The following is a 22,552-nucleotide window of genomic DNA, read 5'->3' on the forward strand; positions in this document are numbered from 1 at the left end:
TAATGGTAGTGGTAGTGGTAATGGTAATGGTAGTGGTAATAGTAATGGTAGTGGTAGTGGTAATGGTAATGGTAGTGGTAATGGTAGTGGTAATGGTAATGATAGTGGTAGTGGTAGTGGTAATGGTAATGGTAGTGGTAATGATAGTGGTAGTGGTAATGGTAGTGGTAGTGGTAGTGGTAATGGTAATGGTAGTGGTAATGAAAGTGGTAATGGTAATGGTAGTGGTCGTGGTAATGGTTAGTGGTAATGATAATGGTAGTGGTAATGGTAGTGGTAATAGTAATGGTAGTGGTAATGGTAGTGGTAATGGTAATGGTAATGATAGTGGTAGTGGTAATGATAGTGGTAGTGGTAATGGTAATGGTAGTGGTAATGATAGTGGTAGTGGTAATGGTAGTGGTAGTGGTAATGGTAGTGGTAATGGTAATGGTAGTGGTAATGAAAGTGGTAATGGTAATGGTAGTGGTCGTGGTAATGGTTAGTGGTAATGATAATGGTAGTGGTAATGGTAATGGTAGTGGTAATAGTAATGGTAGTGGTAATGGTAGTGGTAATGGTAATGGTAGTGGTAATGGTAGTGGTAATGATAATGGTAGTGGTAATGGTAGTGGTAGTGGTAGTGGTAATGGTAATGATAGTGGTAATGGTAATGGTAGTGGTAATGGTAGTGGTAATGGTAATGGTAATGATAGTGGTAGTGGTAATGATAGTGGTAGTGGTAATGATAGTGGTAGTGGTAATGGTAATGGTAGTGGTAATGATAGTGGTAGTGGTAATGGTAGTGGTAGTGGTAATGGTAGTGGTAATGGTAATGGTAGTGGTAATGAAAGTGGTAATGGTAATGGTAGTGGTCGTGGTAATGGTTAGTGGTAATGATAATGGTAGTGGTAATGGTAGTGGTAATGGTAATGGTAGTGGTAATAGTAATGGTAGTGGTAATGGTAGTGGTAATGATAATGGTAGTGGTAATGGTAGTGGTAGTGGTAGTGGTAATGGTAATGATAGTGGTAATGGTAGTGGTAATGGTAGTGGTAGTGGTAATGGTAATGGTAATGGTAATGATAGTGGTAGTGGTAATGGTAGTGGTAATGGTAGTGGTAATGGTAATGGTAGTTGTAGTGGTAGTGGTAATAGTAGTGGTAATGGTAGTGGTAATGGTAGTGGTCGTGGTAATGGTTAGTGGTAATGATAATGGTAGTGGTAATGGTAGTGGTAATGGTAATGATAGTGGTAATAGTAATGGTAGTGGTAATGGTAGTGGTAGTGGTAATGGTAATGGTAGTGGTAGTGGTAATGGTAGTGGTAATGATAATGGTAGTGGTAATGGTAGTGGTAGTGGTAGTGGTAGTGGTAATGGTAATGATAGTGGTAATGGTAGTGGTAGTGGTAATGGTAGTGGTAGTGGTAATGGTAATGATAGTGGTAGTGGTAATGGTAGTGGTAATGGTAATGGTAGTTGTAGTGGTAGTGGTAATAGTAGTGGTAATGGTAGTGGTAATGGTAGTGGTAATGATAGTGGTAATGGTAATGGTAGTGGTAGTGGTCGTGGTAATGGTTAGTGGTAATGATAATGGTAGTGGTAATGGTAGTGGTAATGGTAGTGGTAGTGGTAATGGTAGTGGTAATGGTAGTGGTAATAGTAATGGTAGTGGTAATGGTAGTGGTAATGGTAGTGGTAATGATAATGGCAGTGGTAATGGTAGTGTTAGTGGTAGTGGTAATGGTAATGGTAGTGGTAGTGGTAGTGGTAATGGTAGTGGTAGTGGTAATGGTAGTGGTAATGGTAGTGGTAGTGGTAATGGTAATGATAGTGGTAATGGTAATGGTAGTGGTAATGATAGTGGTAGTGGTAGTGGTAATGGTAGTGTTAGTGGTAATGGTAGTGGTAATGGTAGTGGTAATAGTAGTGGTAATGGTAATGGTAGTGGTAATGATAGTGTTAGTGGTAATGGTAGTGGTAGTGGTAGTGGTAATGGTAATGGTAGTGGTAGTGGTAGTGGTAATAGTAGTGGTAATAGTAGTGGTAATGGTAGTGGTAATGGTAGTGGTAATGGTAGTGGTAATGATAGTGGTAATGGTAATGGTAGTGGTAGTGGTCGTGGTAATGGTTAGTGGTAATGATAATGGTAGTGGTAATGTTAATGGTAGTGGTAATGGTAATGGTAGTGGTAGTGGTAATGGTAATGGTAGTGGTAATGGTAGTGGTAGTGTTAATGGTAGTGGTAATGGTAGTGGTAATAGTAATGGTAGTGGTAATGATAGTGGTAGTGGTAATGGTAGTGGTAGTGGTAATGATAATGGTAGTGGTAATGGTAGTGTTAGTGGTAGTGGTAATGGTAGTGGTAGTGGTAATGGTAGTGGTAATGGTAATGGTAATGGTAGTGGTAGTGGTAATGGTAGTGGTAATGGTAGTGGTAGTGGTAATGGTAATGATAGTGGTAGTGGTAATGGTAGTGGTAATGGTAGTGGTAGTGGTAATGGTAATGATAGTGGTAGTGGTAATGGTAGTGGTAGTGGTAGTGGTAATGATAATGGTAGTGGTAATGGTAGTGTGAGTGGTAGTGGTAGTGGTAATGGTAGTGGTAATGAAAATGGTAGTGGTAATGGTAATGGTAGTGGTAGTGGTAATGGTAGTGGTAATGGTAATGTAATGGTAGTGGTAATGGTAGTGGTAATGGTAGTGGTAATGGTAATGGTAGTGGTAATGGTAGTGGTAGTGGTAATGGTAATGGTAGTGGTAATGATAGTGGTAATGGTAATGGTAGTGGTAATGGTAGTGGTAATGGTAGTGGTAGTGGTAATGGTAGTGGTAATGGTAGTGGTAGTGGTAATGGTAATGGTAGTGGTAATGATAGTGGTAATGGTAATGGTCGTGGTATTGGTCGTGGTAATGGTTAGTGGTAATGGTAATGGTAGTGGTAGTGGTAATGGTAGTGGTAGTGGTAGTGGTAATGGTAGTGGAAATGGTAGTGGTAGTGGTAGTGATAGTGGTAGTGGTAATGGTAGTGGAAATGGTAGTGGTAGTGGTAATGGTAGTGGTAGTGGTAGTGGTAATGGTAGTGGTAGTGATAGTGGTAGTGGTAATGGTAGTGGAAATGGTAGTGGTAGTGGTAATGGTAGTGGTAGTGGTAATGCTAATGGTAATGGTAATGTTTTCATACGTGCTGTATGATTGACTGGTGACCACTCCAGGGTGTAGTCCATCTGCCTTTTGGCCACAGTCAGCAGGGATTGGTTCCATCTGACCCATGACCCTGAACAGGATAAGAAAATGGACGGCATGCCCGTGCAGTGGCTTGGCAGAAGGAAAGCGCATGAGAATGATCCTTTTATATTTCTTTTCCACGCAGACGTTGCAGTTGAATCGTGACGTCAAAGTAGAACATGCGTGTTATTGTTGTGCCACGGTTAGACAGATCACATCTCTGGTAAACAATGGCTGCTTCTTTTCCTAAGACGCATGGCAGCCATCTTGGATGGCATCCCTTGACCTCTTATTGTTATTCATCAAGACACCTGACTTTCTTTCACTCTTATGTCAACTTGCAGCTCTACTTTGTCAAGAAACACTTTTGTTGCAGCAAACAATGAATGAAAACCACACTGTCTGATATAATTTATCCCGAATGCATTCATGAAATGAAAAGCATTGTCCGATATAATTTATTCAGATGACTTTATTTTTTATTATTTATCTTGAATTCATTATTTTAATATTACTTCATGAAAGCCACAGTCTCTGATATCATTTATCCTGAATGAATGAATGTATTACTGAATGACAAGCCACAGTGTCTGATATCATTATTCCTTTTCATGGCATACAATCAAAATAAAGTTAGTAGTGCAAAATAAGTAAAGAAAAGCAAAAAGGAGTGGTTATCTGAGGTGGCTTTTATACAATATATGCATTTATATGCAGATACAGTAACGATATGACAGATGTAACATTATGGGCAACACAACAATAACACGTCGACCGTACATGAAAGAGATCGCCAAAATGTCGATCCCATGAAGCTAGTATCGATCCAACATGATATGGATATTTGTATCCTTCCCCTGTGTTTCACAGGCGTGGGGCAGAGACGATTCCCTTGTCGACTACGTTTCCCAGAGTGCATTGCGAGCCCCATGATGTTCCCAACAGCTGACAGACGGTGAAGCCACTAGCATAGAGCTGTCTGCTGTGGTGGGGAAGAGGACGCTCTTGTCGCTCAACAACGGACTTCATCGTCACGTCGAGGGACTTTTAAACAACCTCATCGCGTCGAGCCTCCCCTCGGATTAAGATTTATTTTTTTGGTTTCGCAGGCTCCAGTGTGGACGCTGGGGGGACATCGGCGCGGTCAGGTGCTTTCCTTCCACAATAGGTCGCCGTGGCTGCTGCATATGTCGGATTTTAGCCATTAACGTTTCCACTCCAGCCCTCCCAGCCGAGCCCAAATGCCGAGGAATGGATAGTGTGTCTACTAGCGGCGGGAACATGGTCGAGAGTGGCGAGAAGCCGGAGAGGGACAGCGGCGGCGATGGAGGAGACTTAGCCATGGCCGCGCTCCACCAGTGCGAACTGATCCAGAACATGATAGATATCTCCATCTCCAGCCTGCAGGGGCTCAGGACCAAATGCGCCGCGTCCAACGACCTCACGCAGCAGGAAATCCGCACACTGGAGGTAAATGTTGCTAATGTGACAAAAAAGGCCGAGCCAGCCGTCGTGTGTCTTGTCAAACTGCGGAGTCATGACGTCCTGCGCTCACAGGCGTTCTGGAGAGACCCCAAAATTATCTTTATTTATGTGCATCGCCTCCTAAAGGATGCAACATGTCCTCCCCTTTCACCTCTTTCTGATTTGTGTCCTTGTTTGCTTCATAGCACCATTCATCTCGACCTAATATAGAATCTTTGCATTTATTTGTAGAAGTGCACATGCTGCGGTGTGCATGTAGTATTGGAGCCGAGAGGCCCACACCGCTAGCAAACAAAGACATGTTCTTGTGTTTCTATGCGTTGCATGAAGCTGTGCAGCATTGCAATGACCTGACATTGCTTTACGCACCATGCTATGCCACTTGATGGATGCACGCGCCTGCGTTATTCCAAATAATGACCCTACGCCAATCAGTCTTCATTTAATGGCATGCTTTCATTCATTTCATCCCTGGGCCTTGAGTGGGTCTTGAGCAACCCAGTCCACCTCTTAATGCCATCATTATTACATCACAATTATACAACCCATCAATAATATACAAACATTCAATATAACAATGCGTGGCGTTACATGAATACCATTTTTTACCAATATGTCATCTACCTCATCTTTTTCAGCCTGCCAGCTACTTTTAAAATGGCCAGGTCCCAAAGATCTACCTCCTTCTACAAATATAGAAAATATATATTTACTGTCTTTATAGATTATTATTATTATTATTTATAGCAGTATTTATGTACATTGCACATGTATATCAGGGTGCACGCACTTTTTCAGCATGCAAGTTGTTGATCTATGATCTATCTCTTACTATAAAACATATAACGTTTATATCAAGTCTAACCAGTAAAGTTTGAAACCGCTATTCTAAATAGTAATTCATATTTCACATTCACAATTTCAAAGTTGACAGGTCATCAAAGTAGTTGATATTATTGTCAAATAATGCGCAATTCAATTCAGTATGGCAGTAAAGATAATGACACATAATTCCTCAATAGTTTACATAACCTGAGTAGTATGTAAGTGAAAATAGCTACGTAGCGTTCATCAGGCACACACCTCATGTATTACATCCAGTTAGCATTTGCTATCAAACATGCCCCATACACAATAAATGAAAATGATGATGCAAAAGACAATGCAGCCTAAGTCAAGGCAGCATATTAAAACGCTTTCTTCAACAAGCACATTTTCCAATTCATCATGAAATCATAGTTTAAGAAAGGCAAGTGTAGAAAACACACATTTCTATAGTGGAGTTCATGACGCCAAGCAAAGACATCAAACAATTGATGTTTTTGTACTTAACTACCCGCTACAAGTCAAAGATAACTTTTGTTATAGTGATAGACATCTCACCGCTCACTTAGTTTAGATGCGATATAACACCCCTATAATCACCTTTACGCTGACATCACCCAAAATAGTAGCCATAATAAGATAAAATAAGACATAAATAAGATAACAGACTCATGTTAGCAGTTCCTTGTTGTTGTTTTTCTGGGCAGCGTATTCCCTGGCTATTGTCTCATCAATGGCGGCTTTAAATGGCTCATATTAGCCATTATACAAGTAGTAGACATAGTAGGAGTAAAGAAGCTATTTAAAACAAATAAAACTCCCGCTCGTGTTCCCTGGGGACCTTAGTGCCAGGCGGACAGGAAGTGACGTCGGAGGTTATGTGTTATGACACCAACAGTAGCCCATGTTCTTATTGTTTATTATTGTGTGAGATCATTTCAACCTACAATAACTGCCTGTGCTGGCGATCACATCTTACCTTCTGGTGACACCCAGTGGCCAATGTAGAATACTACATTCACAAGTAGAATGATTCTTCTGCCTTGTATTTGTATTTTAGTTTATTGAGCCATTTTTATGCTTGAAAAAGCTTAATTTAGGCCAAGAATACATACAATTTGCTTAAATATGATTTTTTCTCACTAATAATAGGCAGTATTCAACCATGAAACAGCAAACATTTATGAATTATTTTTTGAAAAACCATAATATGGTGAGGGAGCGATAATCGAACTGCAACATTGTGAGGGACGACTGTTTCCGACACGAGTCATTTTGTTCTCCTCCGTCAGCAATCGTGAGCATTGTTGTGGGCAAATCACTGCCTACTCTTCTTCTTCTGTGGTTTTGTTGTCCGTTGGCATCACCGCCACCACCTTCTGCTTGTCTGAACTTGTTTTGCTCTGACCAACCAATCAAAGGAAGGAAATATTCTGAGAGTACATATAATAATTATCATAATACAGTCAAACCTGTCTTAGCAGCCACCTGCCTATAGCGGCCACTGAAAAATCCCCCGCAGAAAATTTACATGTTATAGACCCTGTGTATAGCAGTCACCTGTCTAACGCTGCCAGCGGCCACCCATTTTGCCTCCCTTGGTCAATATCTGACCGCATATAGCGGCCAAAATGCCGACTCAAGCAAGTTCATGCATGGAAAAGTTTTGTTTTTTAATCAATGAAGCCGTCGTGTGTAGACTTTAATTACTGAGTCTAAACTGTCAGTTGGTCCACATAAAAAAGCCGTCTTCTTTTGAGCTTGTTGCAGACAGTGACACCGTTTATTTCGTGGTGTGAGACAATGTGCACTGGTCAATACTGTAATTCTGCTTGTTGTGGGGAAGGAGAGACTCACGTCGCCGATGCACTTTAATGGCTTTATTAACAGCGGTTTATGAACCTAGTAGTTCTTTACAACTTTTATCCGCAGTCCCACAGTGCCCTCTACTGGTCAACATGTAACAATATAATTAATATGTATCTGCAAACACAACAAGCTTCTAATCACAGGCATGTTAATATGTGCATGCACAAATTCAAAATGGCCGCCAACCTGTCTATAACGGCCACCTGCCTATAGCGGACACTTTTGCCGTTTCCCTTCAGTGGCCGCTATAGACAGGTTTGACTGTAATCATAAAAATCATAATAATAATCATGTATAATATTGTACGCTAGTTAGCTGGCCCCGTGAGGCCAATCTGGTCTCCTGGTTAAAGAAACAGCCCCTTTGCTAATAGTTTAGATGACACAGGCCAGCACTCCTAATTCTGAAGGCCCTGAGAAGATGACATTGATATGGCAACACAAAAGCTGTTATTCATCTCTTCTGCTGTGATCTGCAACAACACGGCATAGAATGAATAACCAGTACGCAAACGTTATAATTTAGCAATAATGATGGAAACACATGCGCATAAACTGTCCCTGCACTGCACAGACTGTTCACACGAGGCGTTCAGGCGTGTTACATAACTCTGTGTTGAGTGTACTTTGTAAACTTTGGAAATATATTATCTGTTGCACTCCATCCTCTGTCGCTGTCTTGACCCGGATGGATGTACTCTATTTCAGACAGAATCAATCCATTCTAAACATTTCCTGTCCATGCTAACCTTAAATTATCAGCAATTTTTGCAGCATAAACGTCGGCTTTACAGATGCCATGCCAACACTGCAGGTGCTGTGCGTCTACCGTGACACGCGTCGCTATCGGGTGTCACTGGAAAGGTAATTACGGCCAAAGAGGCGCCTGCTTGAGGTGTGGCGTTCATTTATTCAAGCGGACGGTGCGCCCTGTGTTAATTGACCCACGATGATCACTCCATGCCAAGAGCATCGTGTTGTTAGGAACAATGCCACTTCTCCTGATGATGATGAGGAGGAGGAGGAAGGGATGAAGTGCTCGTGTGTTTTGATGTGTAGTGTTTTTCTTCAGATGGACTGATATGTCTTCCTGACCCATGCTGTCATCGTGGAGGCATGATGGATGTTTTTATTTTTAGCTCACAGTTTATTTATTGAATGGATGCAAGGAAGGCTGCTGATTGGTTATGAATTATCCATGTGTGTATAACTTAGAAGTCCATAAAAGGAATATTCCAGAATGCTATGACTATTGAATATTCTCGCGCACACCAACAAAAAGCATAAACACACAATAAAAGATCTTTTTGATATATTTATAGTGTGTAGTATATGATAAGGGGTGGTAAACTGTGATCTTTCTGCTCTTGTGCTGTGGTTCTTTAACAACACTGCATTCAAAGAATAAACAGTAAAACAATGTAACACATAACCATCATGATCCTACATCATTACCTAATCACGAAGGAAATGAACTCAATACAAGTCTCACTCAGTGCGTTCAGGCGCATTACGTAACTCTCAGTGTGAAGCACAAATCTAGTCACACTGTTTTTCATTTGTATCTTTGTGCCCTCTGCGATGTACGTACTGTAGATGTACGTGTACCCCACTTTGGGAACGATCGCTGGTTTTCAGATGCGTGTGCTGGCAGTGTAGCTGCTCTGTGCGTTCTCTCTCTAGACTTTTATTACTATAAATACTAGGGGTGCACCATAACTATCGGGCTAATGTGAGGGAATTATGACATCAATCCCATAAATCTCATACCAAAATAGCTCCGATAACTGATCATTTAAAAAAAATGCTCCAATGAGTCGAGATTACCCGTACTATAGGTAGGGGTGGGGTTTGGGTAGGGTTAGGGTTATGATGGGTTGCATCATCAGCTTGCATTATGGCACTAGAATGAAATTTCAAATTTGTATGCTTTCTATTGTTTCTATCGACCATTCCTAGTATCAAGCTTTGGAAAGCTAGTTCCATGTTTTTAGGGCTGATCGTTACGTTTTGTCCATAGTCGACTTTTTTTTGGCGATCCTGACAAATAAATAGATCTCATTTGCGACATTTTCCACCTGAAAGAAACAGGCTAAAACACTCAGATAAAGCAATAAGCATGGTAGGTGTGCACCAGCAGTACCTTCATTTAAGTGACACAGAAAGCACGACGAATGAAACCCAAACACAGTCGCTGTGAGCACACATGAGAAAAGGGCACGTAGAATAGGAACACAAGGATCGCCTCTTTGAAACGATACGTTGTCAGTTGACACAAGTTGCATTTCACTTTCTGGAGTCCTCTTCAACCTTTTCAAAATACTTGCACACTGTGGATGTTGACTGTCTTGCTAGCATTCAAAGCCAGCACTCCTTTGGACTGTACCACTTGTAGCAGGTGTTTTTTTTATGAATGCGTGATAAGTATACGTCTTCTGTTAAACATGCATCTCATTTTTCATTCCTTGCTAACACAAATTGGGCTGTTTTACAATCAAAATAGGCTACTTATAAGGAAAACAGAGACATTGTGTGTCCACCCCCCACGTAGTCACCATGCTACCATCTTCATCATATGACATCTTCATAGACTGATAGTTGAATCAGACTCCTCTGAATGGAATTGTGGAATAGTGGACTATGGGCTCAGACACCCCTGCATGTGATGTGTTTCACTGTAAAGTGGTATTTGTAAAGATGCATTGCAGTGATGATGTGGAGGTGTAAGGATGAGCTACCCAGTAAAGTCTTCAGGTGCTTTTGCAGCATTTTTATGGTCAAGAGGAGCTGTCAGCATTCTTACTTCCTCTGTCTTTACCAGCACTGTTTTGTCACCACTTCTTGCCATCTTGCCACTTTCATTTCTTCTCGCTTTGTCTTCTCTTTGTAAGTTCATGTTTCCAATGCCTGACACACACCTTCTCTTTGCATATTCTCTGCAGAATCACTTGTCTCGCATGTATTATGTATCTTTTCCTCCAAAAATGTCATTTATGAAGAGATTGCAAAATGCAGTGAAGTAATATTTCTGTGAAGTATTACTCATAGTAGTTTTCTCATGAAAGGTGTGTGGACATAAGTGTCTTCCACTGAAACATCACTTCTTGGTGTTTCTCCATTAGATGCTTGAAATACATAAATACAGTAACCAATCATTGTTAGGATTGCATGGAGTCAATACTTTGATTCATGTAGAAACCTTTGGTATGTGTCATGGATTCAGTCAGTTCGCTTGCCATCTTTTAGTTACCTCTTGTGGTTTGTTTAACACTCCTCCACACACGACATGGATGAGCAGTACCTGCTAAAACTTGCACCTGTCACTTTCTTTTTTTTCTTTTTTGTTGAAAATATACATTCTTATTTCATTCCACCACCTTTTTTTTCACTTTTTTTCCACTTTCAACATTTTGTTATGCAATATCAAAGAGTTGTTTGTAGAAATTAGAGTTGCAACAATTAATCGAATAAATAATAAATAAGATCATCCAATTAATTATTAACTATTTTAATCGCTTTTTGATGTAAAAATGTAAGTATCCTCTCATTTCAGCCTATCAAATGTGATTTTTTTTTTAAGTCCTTAGTCATGCATGAAAGCAGAGCTATTATGTTTGTGTTTTAGGCCAAACAAGATATTCACACACATCAGCTTTGACTTTGGAAGACATTTTTGTCTGTTTTGTGACATGTTGCGTACCAAAAGCACCTACTGTTTGTGTTTGCTTCATGTTGATTTGGTGCGTGTAGGGCATAACCCATTACTCCATTCATCAAAACAACACACTTCAGATTAATGACTAAGAAAATAATTGTTAGCTGCATCCCTAGTAGAAATTCAACACAAACATCGAAGGATTAATTTGGCATGTATCAGAATCCTGATCATCATCATCTTGTTGTTTGCTGATATTGGACCAGTATCAATATCAGACGGGGACACCCCTGATATGCCTTTGGCATATAAAGACTCTGTCCTATACAGACCTGGATCTATAGTCAAGAAATGTTTTCATAACTTTGACGGGGCGTGTCTATTTTGACCAGTGCATCTCTTTTAGACTCATACTCAGCCAATCAGATGTGGCGCTAAACACTCTAAATACGACAGAGACACATGAAAGAAGAGAGACGTGAAGCGAGCGACATGGAAGAACCTAGTAGAAATTCAACACAAACATCGAAGGATTAATTTGGCATGTATCAGAATCCTGATCATCATCATCTTGTTGTTTGCTGATATTGGACCAGTATCAATATCAGACGGGGACACCCCTGATATGCCTTTGGCATATAAAGACTCTGTCCTATACAGACCTGGATCTATAGTCAAGAAATGTTTTCATAACTTTGACGGGGCGTGTTTTGACCAGTGCATCTCTTTTAGACTCATACTCAGCCAATCAGATGTGGCGCTAAACACTCTAAATACGACAGAGACACATGAAAGAAGAGAGACGTGAAGCGAGCGACATGGAAGAACAAGCAAGACTCACTGGGAAAGAAGATAGAAACAAGGGATAGATACAGATAAAAGGACAGCAAAACCAGTGAGAAACAGGATAGAAACGAGTGATGGATATGGCGAGAGACAGAGAAGCAAGGGACATGGTAGAACAATTGAGACATAAATATGGATAAAGAGGACAGCGAAACAAGAGAGAAACGAGTGATAGCTAAAGCTAGAGACATGAAGAAGTGAGTGAGACACACAGGGAAAGCAGATAGAAACAAGGGTTGATATGAATAAAGAGGACAGCAGGACGAGTGCGATACGAGTAAGGAAGAGAGAAAGGAGTGATAGATGAGGCAAGAGACACAGAAGAAGGAGTGAGACATGTAGATATGGATAAAGAAGACAGAAAAATGAGTGCGAAACGGGGAAAGGAGTGGTAGATATGATGAGAGACATGAAGAACGAGTGCGACTTACAGTGAAGGAAGATGAAAGGAGTGATAGATGCGGATAAAGAAGACACCAAAACATGTGAAAGTTACGGAGAAAGAAGAGAGAGATACGGCACAGAGGACAACGAGACGAAGAGAAAAGGAAATCCACACGGGCTCTCTTAGAAGAGGAAAGTGGACAGCGAAAATAAAGCTTTCAAGCCCTTTTGTCCGGATCTTGGCTTAGCTTATCTGGACCTAATAACCCGAACCTAGACTTTTATTCATCAACTTGCTCATTTCCTCTTCATAGATGCTTAGTCTCCTCTGCAACGCCGTTCCAGCTTGACGTCTGTTAAAGTGCACCAAAAAGCACTTATGCTTCTGTTGTTTCACTACTTCACTACATTCAAGCTAGCAAGGCTGTTACGTGGCTTCTTTGTCTTAGCTTGGCGCTAGTCCTCGTCCTCCTCTAGTGCTAATGATACTTGTCAGAAATGTAGTTTATTGGCTGCAGTGGCTGCACTAGCCACAGCGCTACATTACATTGACGACTCTGTTTTGCAGGACATGACGAGGTTACATGGATAAAATGAAAGTCTCGACCGTAGGCCAAATGATATGGTTTATATCAGTTTTACGTTAGGAATGGAATATTTTCCCAAACAATTCCATCCTTTCCAAATAGTTTGTAGCCCTGTCCACACGGGAATGTTCCTGAGATTTTTTCTTTTGGCGGGTTGAAAAAAAGTCGTGTCCAAACTGTTGTGGATTGTTAAATAGTTGCATCCAGACGGGACAAATCACTGAGTGAAAAGGATGTCATACACAAGCACACCTACGTGTGGCGCTGTGAACAAACCACGTGACGCACCAAACCATAGAGGTCCGTCGTCTTCGGCTTTTCAAGACTTACAAGAAGGGGAAGTACTTCTGCGAGTCAATATGGAGTACAAGACAGAAAAATAGGAGGAGAACGTCGACTGGGGTGAGTCTTGTCCGTCCAAATATTCAGAGCTTATGTTGCTTTGTCGTCAAAACTCACTTCTGGTGACGTGATGGCGGTGAGTCGTTGACGGCATCGTTTTCATATTGCCGATATACGCGGCAACGACAAGCTGGCATTCTCAAGTTTTCCCACTCTGGAAGCTGTTTTCAAAAAATACCTTTTCAGGTCACCCGGAATGCCGTTCCCGTGTGGACGAGCGGCTGAAACCATAAAATACTTGAAAATGTTTCCGTGTGCATAGCCCCTACATCTCCCATTCCTTGCGTCAAGTTGGGAAGACTCCAGATCGTTCCATCAGCAAACGGGTGATCTAGCAGAAGTACTGAGTCATGCTAGATGGCGTGACTGCGTGACTTTTGATGCCAGTGTGTGAAGCAGGTGAGGTGAAAGTAGTTGTCGCACAGGTGTTGTTCCAATATTGTCATCAGGAGCGGCTCCAATGGACTGGACTCGCTCATTGAGGCAGCTTTATTATTCCACTTGAACTGTGTGTTGTTGTGGCTCGCCAGTGAGAGGATAATGATAGCAGGCTCTCCACATGGAGAGCTAAACGCTCCTTCACCGTATGCATGTTAATCCCACTCAGTCTGGCCTCTGTCTGCCTCTCCTGCCACCTACGTGCTTCTTTTACTCCAGCTCTTGATACTTTTCTCAGTGTGGGATTTCAAAGCATCGGTCATCTTTTACAAAAGAAATGGGCCAGCGTGTCTTCTGAGCGATGTTTGTTGCAGTGATCATGCGTCATTGTGTTTTGTCTCCTTGCCGTGCGGGAGAGAGGTTTTGCCGTGCGTGTGCAGCATGAGCTGTTTTGGCTGCGTCTATATTTAGACATCGTCTCTTCCTACGCGTTTTCAGGCTTGCTTGTTAAATAAGAAAATCAAGTGACGCGCAAGAGGAAAGGGGAGGGGAGAATCGAAGCCAATCGGCGGCACTGCTGCGTATGACGTGACAACTACTGCGTGCGTGCGTGGCTGAGAAGAAGACAATAGAGAATGTGGCGCTCACGTGAGTTCAGAGGAAGCATGACTGAGGCGATTGCAGCAACCCCGTCTCTATTTCCGTTTTGACCCGCAGTTTGAGCGGCGTGAGACCATAAGAGCACAAATAAAGACGTTGGAAGCGCGTAGGTGTAATAGTTTCATCTTTTCTTACAGTCACCCAGGATGAGTTGTGTCTTATGGGGGAGGGGGTTGTATGGCACAACCCATAGGATTATATATTCTTATTTGCGTGGCTAACAATCCTCTTGTGTTTGTCGATTTAAATGAGCAGGCCGATGAGAAATTGAAGTAATGTACATCGTATGCAGAAATGCTCACTCACTCACTCCCCCGTCCCACTCCTAAGTTTAGGAGGTCAACGACCGCAGGAGATGACAATGATGGAGGAGGGGCGACAGGCAGGCCATTGTCTGGGACTATCAAGCGTGTACGTGCCCCTCAAAGGTCATGTGACCTGGCTACTGCCTATGGTGGCCTCTTTGCCTGCACTATTTTTAACAATGCATCATGATTTGCTTCTGAAACGTGTCCTTTCTCTTTGAAAGTAGTATTAGGGCTTCTGTCTCCCTTATAGTCTGGCTTACTGCCCAAGTCTGAGCATGTAATGTTTGGATATTTCTGTCGATGTCAGTGAGCAGATCTGCCAGGGATGCAATAACTACTCAACCAAACCGAAGGTGCGCCTCAAACAATCGTACTAAAACGTTGTTTTGAATTGAAAATGGAAATAGATGTGATATGCTTTGAGGTTGCCATCATGTGACTCAATATCGTTCACTAATATCATTTGTAAAAGCTACGTTAACCACTTAGACCAGGGGTTAACTTTTTCCAGCAAGGACCACGGAGTGAAAAATGAAAGGATGCCACTTTGCCACTCTGTTTTTTCACAATTTCAGTTGAGTGGAAATGTGTCATTTGGCCCAAATAAGATGGCTGTCTCGCGCATGCACATGCACACATGTGCTGCACTTGTGCTGTCGTTGCGTTGGGCTATACATTCAAAGATGGCTAATGTGAGTAGCTAAACTTTGCCACATCGCTGTCAGTAGCTGACAACATACAGTACATGGCTAGTGTGCGTGTATTGCATGGGGCGTGCCTTGCACGATCACACAACAGCAGGCATCACCCCATAGCTTTATTAATTTGCATTCCTGTTAAGAAATAATAGCCAATGTTCATTATTTATTCAAGTGCAACTTTGTGTACATAGATTGATACTAGGGATGTCCTGATCAACATGTTTTGGCTCCCGGTATGATTTTTTTTTTCTAGTTTTGCCGATCCAATCTGGTACCGATTAGGGGTGGTAATCTCTGGCCACCTCACGATTCCATGTGATTACGATTCAGGGGCCTGCGATGCGATGATAAAACGATTATCAATGCATCTTTTTTTGTGATGAATAGTTTGTCAGCTTTTTAATGCATACTTTTTCCTATACATCATTTCTAAAACAAAGCATGCTTGTAATGATCCACAAGGGAAATAAACATGAAACAGATGAATTGTCTTCCATGATCTGTGAATGATTGGAAGGTTCCATCTACCAACATATTTCCCATTGCACAGAACCTGCAGGAAAAGCCAAGTGCACCAGTAGCAGCGTGTAGAAAATGAAAACTTAAGCATAAAACAAATGTCATTATTCATAAAGAAATAATAAGGACTTCTGAATTCAAACTAAAATCTCAAGCATAGAATATGACAAAAATTATTTTTGTTGTTGTATAGCTTTCATGCAAAATATAGATTTCTGTACCAGCGGCTCTCAAAGAATCATGCTTGCAGACGTCAGGATATTATGAATAAGCAAAACAACTAGGCTGCCCTTATTCACAATTGTAGTGGCAGTGAAATAACATTGCGATGGGATGTTTCTATTTGGGTTGCAAAGTGCGCAACAAAGCACGAAAGCCCTGCTTCTCAACAACCCAATACGGCCGTAATAAAAGTTGCCATTGACTTTGTGATTCGCGTCACCTTTTCAAGATTCAAGATTCAAGAGTTTTATTGTCATATGCACAGTAAAACAGCAGTTCTACTATGCAATGAAATTCTTATTCTGTTCATTCTCCCAAGAAAAGAAAGAAAACACAAGAAAGAATAAGAACATAAGAAACATAAATACCAATAAATTAAGCAACAACAACAGAAGAGACATTAATACACATAAATAATACAAATAAATAAATAAATAAATAAATAAAGTGCTATGAGTGTGTGTGTGTGTTGCGTGCGGCGTGTGTGAGTGCTTCATTGAGAAGCCTGATGGCCTGTGGGTAAAAGCTGTTTGCCAGCCTTGTGGTCCTGGACTTCAAACTCCTGTAGCGTCTGCCTGACGGTAGGAGTGTGAATAATGAGTGTTGTGGATGTGTGCTGTCCTTGATGAGGTTGTGTGTTCTTCGTAGGACTCTAGTTTTATAAATGTCTTGCAGTGAGGGGAGGGCTGCCCCAACCATGTTCTGTGAGGTCTTGATCACCTGCTGGAGTGCCTTCCTATCACGTGTTGTACAGTTACCGTACCAAACAGTGATGGAGGCTGTAAGGACTTTTTTTCCGAGCCGGGTGGAAAATGAGTTATCACCTGCTGGATGGTTCCCCGGTCGGCAGCAACTTCAGCTGGCTATTTTTCCTCCTGGTTGGGGTGGAAACGTGCTATGTGGTTTCTCATATTTGTTGTGTTCCCAAAATATCTGAAGGTTGTCTGACAAAGCTTGCAAAGCTTTTACCTTCAACTACGTGAAAGCCAAAGTGCTAACAGACGCTCGCTTTAAATCCAGCAGGTGCGAGTCGAAGTTCACACTCAGCAGTTCTGATAGCGTCTTAGGTGCACCGGCATAAACTGTCCAGGCGGCACTTCCGCTTTCCGGATCGATTAATAATCGTCAATGTCTGCATCACGATGTATCTAAGAATGGATTATTTCCCCCACCCCTTTTAGTATCTTGACACAGCATTCCAGGCACAGCTACGGAGCCGAATGTCCAGCGTCCAACGTGAAACTAACTTCACCACGGTACACCACTGACATGTCTGCATGGTGGTGTTGCCTTTTCTTCTTCTTGCGGGTGGCGGGAGTCGAGTGGCAACCAGCTTTGAGGCGCATTACCGTACCAACCGTGTTGGAGGGTGGCCCACAGTTATACGGCAACCGGATCGGCCCGATCTCGTGGCAGAAGCCGATACTACCCATCTTCAAAACACAGCGGCTCAGCAGCCCATCTCGATCCTGAAGATCGGATCAGGACATCCGTACTTGATACTCCATTTTATTTATTGATTTTATTCTTGTGTGTGCTTTTTATTGGAGTGTTTTTTTCGTCTTCACAGAGGTCTATTTTTTCTTGCTTTTGGTTGTGTTTTTTTGTTAAAAGAGACTGAGAGTCCATGTCATTGTCATACCAGTCCAGGGTGTACACCACCTTTCGACCATAAGTCATCTGGGAACAGGTCAGCGACCCTAGTGAGGACAAGCGGCATACAAAATGGATGGATGTTGTTTTTAATGTATTAAGTTGTTTGTTTAATTCATTCTATTTTAAACGCATGACATTTTAAGTATGTTAAATACTCCACTATACCATATACTATCATTACATGAATGAAAAAAAGGTCTCAAAATAATGTTACCAAAAAAAAGATATTGTTTATCGGCAATTAGTGGGACAATCATCGTCCAGCAAAATGTGTTATGGTGGACGCACTAGGACTGTCCTGCTATCCTGGTTGACACCACGGCTGTCACTCATCTCCTCACAGCACTCGGTCGTCGTTTAGCTGACAGGTGGGCTCTGACGCCATCTCTCTCCCTGCCGTCGGCACCGCCCACATCTGTTGCGGCTTTCTCCACCCTGCACCAAAAATAATATGAAAGAAGCCTGTTCCTGTCTTGGTTTGTTGCCATGCCCCTGCTTCCAGCCCGAACAGCATCCCACTGATATTCATAAGGGACTTCGGTTTTTTACTGGAGTAACAGATGAGCTAAAGGCTCCGTGAACGAGAGAACGATGACAATGCCCACTCTGTTGTGTTGCTGTGGAAAGATGCACCATGACATTTACATGCGGCGTTGTGTTTTTGTCAGAGCTCTGTGCTTCACATGCATGGGAAAATCCCACTGAAATGTTGCTGACGACTCAGAAGAGGGGTTGCTAGGTAACCTGACGTCACAGGACCGCAGTGGAGCACAGCGAGGCAAAAACAGAAGGCCAGCTCATTAGCTACGTTGAGTAAAGAACGCGCTACCTCTGGACCTTGTGTTCCGTCCACATGCTCACAAACATCAGTAGCTTGCTTGTGAAAATGTGACAGAATGAGGAAGTAGGTTGGAGGAAGAAGCTGCCTGCCTCTCCTTCTACTCGTAGAAGAGGCTCTTTTTACCTTGCAAGTCCCGCATGCAGCTATGTAGCTAGGCGGCTACGCTAACGCATGTTCAAACTAGCCTACAGCATCACCCAACATTATATTTGAAGTGATTGGGAATGATGGGATGTAACTCAGACACTTGCTCATGCCGTTGAATGAGAAAGTGATAATACAGTAATCCCTCACCACTTCACGCTAACAATTTCACAGCTTCACCCTACCACACTTTTCCTAAAATATATTCATTAATAAATCAGGCCGTTTCGTGGTTGACTACAGCCTATTAGTTAGCATATTTAAGCAAATTTCGCACATTTTTGTCTTAAATGAAGCATTTTCCAGCCTAAAAATGTCTAAATGAAATAAAATACAAATATAAGGCGTCCATATGACGCAATGAAAGACATTGTAATGATATGTAGTATTGTACACTGGTTACTAGGTGTCAGTAATATTACTCCAATGTTGGCTGAGACACACAAGCACCAGAACAACAGGCTTTTATTGCAGGTTGGAATTATCTCACAACAGGCACAGTAATCCCCAATTTATAATAAAAGCACAGGCTGTTGTGGCCATGACCTACACCAAGCGAATACTCAACTCTGAACGCCTGACGCCACTTCCTGTCCTTCCTATGTCAACTATGTTGGCTAATAGGAGTGTAATGGTGACTATAGGGGTATTAGTTCATGTCTGGAGGGCTCTAATCATGTAAAATAAACGTATTTATATTTCATTTATAAATAAGGAATCCTACTTTGCGGAAATTCATTTATCACAGTCGGGTCTGGAACCAATTAATTGCCATAAATGAGGGACAACTGTACTGTGTTTCTGTTTTTTAAAAATGGGGGGAAAAGAATCAAACGATTAGCAATTAAACCCAGAAAGTATTTCATGTTGTTTTTATCACGGTTCATTGGTTCCACACCTGATGACCAGAATTGAAGTTCTGTAATATAGGATTCAGTGTTCAAAAATTGAATATTTTTATATTTGGAGAATAAAAACCTGATTATGACTTTTAGACATGAAATAACACCCCTATATTCACCTTTACTCTCCTGTTATTCATTGTTGTTGCTTGCTGCAGGGACTTGAGACAGCTGCTAGCTAGCGAGCTAACCGGTTAGCCTTGAATTTCTTTCCTCTAAAATCTAAACCCATTCAATCCCAGTCATTTTTCAAAATACAACCCCTTCTGGCACACAGAATATTGTGTTCTATGGCCTTATAAACATGGAACCTACCAAAAGAAAGATTAACCTCTGTCTTTAAAAAAAAAAAAAAAAAAAAAAAACATTTTGTTTTTGCACCTTTTTCCGTTCTTTAGTAGTCAGCAGGAGAACAAACTATGTAAGTTTCAGGAAAATATCAGTTCCCGACTAAAAAAGGGAGAAAAACGGCTTTTTTGAAAAGATAAATTTCAAGTGTAACTTTCACTTTGACACAAATATTTTTTTCTTTTGTGACAGCTGAAATATGTAAACAACTGTGTGTGTGTGTGTGTGTGTGTGTGTGTGTGTGTGTGTGTGTGTGTGTGTGTGTGTGTGCGCATGCACTAAAATTTCCCTATAATGCGTAACCTTCTGCGCGCTACACTCCTCCATGCTCTCTCACTTCCTCCTTGCTGTCATGTGTGATTGTTCCATTGCAATGATCCATGCCGAGTTCTCATCAAATGCTCTGAAATGTGCATTAGTGCAGAGTTGCATCATCACCCCTTTTGCCTCTCACACAAATCAAAATAAAAGACGTAGAAATACGTTGTTGGGCTCGTGCGCTCGTATAAATACGTCTTTGTATTAAATGACTTAAGAAACCAAAAAATTACCACTTCCACAAGGAATGACAGGAGTTTTTTCCCTCCATGATGTGGGACATGCCATGGCTGACTTCATGACCTTATGCAGTGTTAAGGTAATGTCATATAAGCTAATGTGTCATTACTGCCACCTAGTGACTACAATACTACATACCACTTGTATTTCCTTAAGTTGTGACTAATAATAGACCGTAGTCTGCCACCAAACAGCCATCATTCATTCATTCATTCATTTGTGAAAGCTGCGATACATAATGGAACGGTGATATTGCGAGGGAGGAATGTATACATTTCTATTTTCACGAGACGTCATGCAGCTCATAGTAGCAGGCACTTGACACAAAGCTCATTTATCTCATTTCTGTCTGACCTCCACTGAAGATGCTTCTTGTGAGCAAAGTAGGTAGTCATTTTTTTGTTATTTTTAATCTCCACATCCCAAGGCCGTCTTTCCCACAGCATCATCTGTGTGCCTTTCCCTTTGAATGAGTCCACTGAGCAGAGAAAGACGCACGCTCCTCGTCATTGTTCAGGCGCTGGGGACATGTTTGGCTGGTGGAAAGGTGTTGCACGGTGCCGCCTTCTGTAATGGACCCATGCAAGATAGACGGCACGATATGGGGACACACAATCCGCCAGCGTTGAGCCACACAACTCATCCTGCTGCAAACTAATACTACCGTGTTCATTGCAACACGGCTTGGGGACGCATTTGCAGGACATGGTTTCCATATTACCATATTAAAATCTAATGCAAAAGCTCGCTTGTTAGAATCGTTGTTAGGAAAACTAGAGTGCACCACCTGGCTGCAACCAGCAGAGGTGCTCAAGTGCACTCAAGAAAATAGACTGAAGAAAAGCATCAGTGTCTGGCAGAGATTGGCTATCTGACCTGTAAACATTGCAGCCACATATCACTATTTCTTCTTTGGCATATAAATGATAGCTACCTTGGCCCAAAGGGAAGCCGTTGTAGCCAAAGTATGTTGTTTCCAGAACCTTTATTGTGTAAAACTCTAGGCATGGGCCGTTTAGATTCTGTTGGTAGAATAGCCTTGGCCAAAAATATCACTGTTTAATGGCTTGACTGTATTGTAAGTACAGTGTGTTATTTTCTAATATGTTTATTGAAAAGACAAAACAAGTCAAGTCAAAACAGTCATTTTTAAACCATATAACACCATGAAAGTGTTTTTCAAATAAACTAGAGAAGCACTCGGAGAGTGCAGACCTCCGCCCAGCACCATAGTTCCCCCCATATTGTGATTCACGGCAAAATAATAATTCTACATTTTTTGGATCAGTCTTTGATGTTTTGTAGAACCTGTTGGAAACGTGTGTGTATTTTTTTTTTTCCAAGTGCTCTGACCATTTTTTGTGGAGTTATATGCACAAATGCCCAAAATTGTCCCCACTCAGTATTTCTCTATCAGAGAGGAGAAATATGATCTTAGAGGAAAATTAAACTTTTATATGCGAGAACAACGCTGAAAAGCCACAGCATTTCTGTATGTGGAATTAAATGATGGAACGGATTGAGTAAGGAACTCAAAGTACAGAGATGAGCACATTCAAAAAACAATACAAGCAGTTGATGTTTGTTAAATACAAGGCAGAAGAGTCTTGATCATCACAATGATGTTCTGTCAGGTTTGTTTTATATATATATATATATATATACTGCTCAAAAAAATTAAAGGAACACTTGGAAAACACATCAGATCTAAACTGGGGGAAAATGATGTTGAATATGTTTCCTGATAATAAGTGGGTGATGTATTAGTAACAAAATGATGCCACATCATTTGATAGAAATGAAAATGATCACCCTATAGAGGGGGGAAATCAAAGACACACCAAAAATGAAAGTGAAAAAATGATGCAGCAGACTGGTCCATTTAGCTAAAATGTCATTGTAGCAACTCAAAATGATTCTCAGTAGTTTGTGTGGCCTCCACGTGCTTGTACGCATGCCTGACAACGTGGGGGCATGCTCCTAATGAGACTACGGATGGTGTCCTGGGGGATCTCCTCCCAGATCTGGACCAGGGCATCACTGCGGTACCTGGAC

General features: G+C 41.5%; 1 protein-coding gene across 2 annotated transcripts in view; it reads left to right on the top strand.

Annotated features, from left to right (window-relative positions):
• Positions 1-4,122: 4,122 nt before the first annotated feature.
• LOC129168953 (kinase suppressor of Ras 1-like) overlaps positions 4,123-22,552 on the top strand; it is a 53,134-nt gene continuing 34,704 nt past the window's right edge. For both annotated transcript variants that reach the window (XM_054754827.1, XM_054754828.1), the window contains exon 1: positions 4,123-4,678. In XM_054754827.1, the coding sequence (XP_054610802.1) occupies positions 4,460-4,678 (219 nt within the window). In that variant the 5' untranslated portion in view covers positions 4,123-4,459. The remainder of the gene's footprint in view (positions 4,679-22,552) is intronic.

The sequence above is a fragment of the Dunckerocampus dactyliophorus genome, chromosome 16 (assembly GCF_027744805.1).
Source record: "Dunckerocampus dactyliophorus isolate RoL2022-P2 chromosome 16, RoL_Ddac_1.1, whole genome shotgun sequence".
NCBI classification, from domain to species: Eukaryota; Metazoa; Chordata; class Actinopteri; order Syngnathiformes; family Syngnathidae; genus Dunckerocampus; species Dunckerocampus dactyliophorus.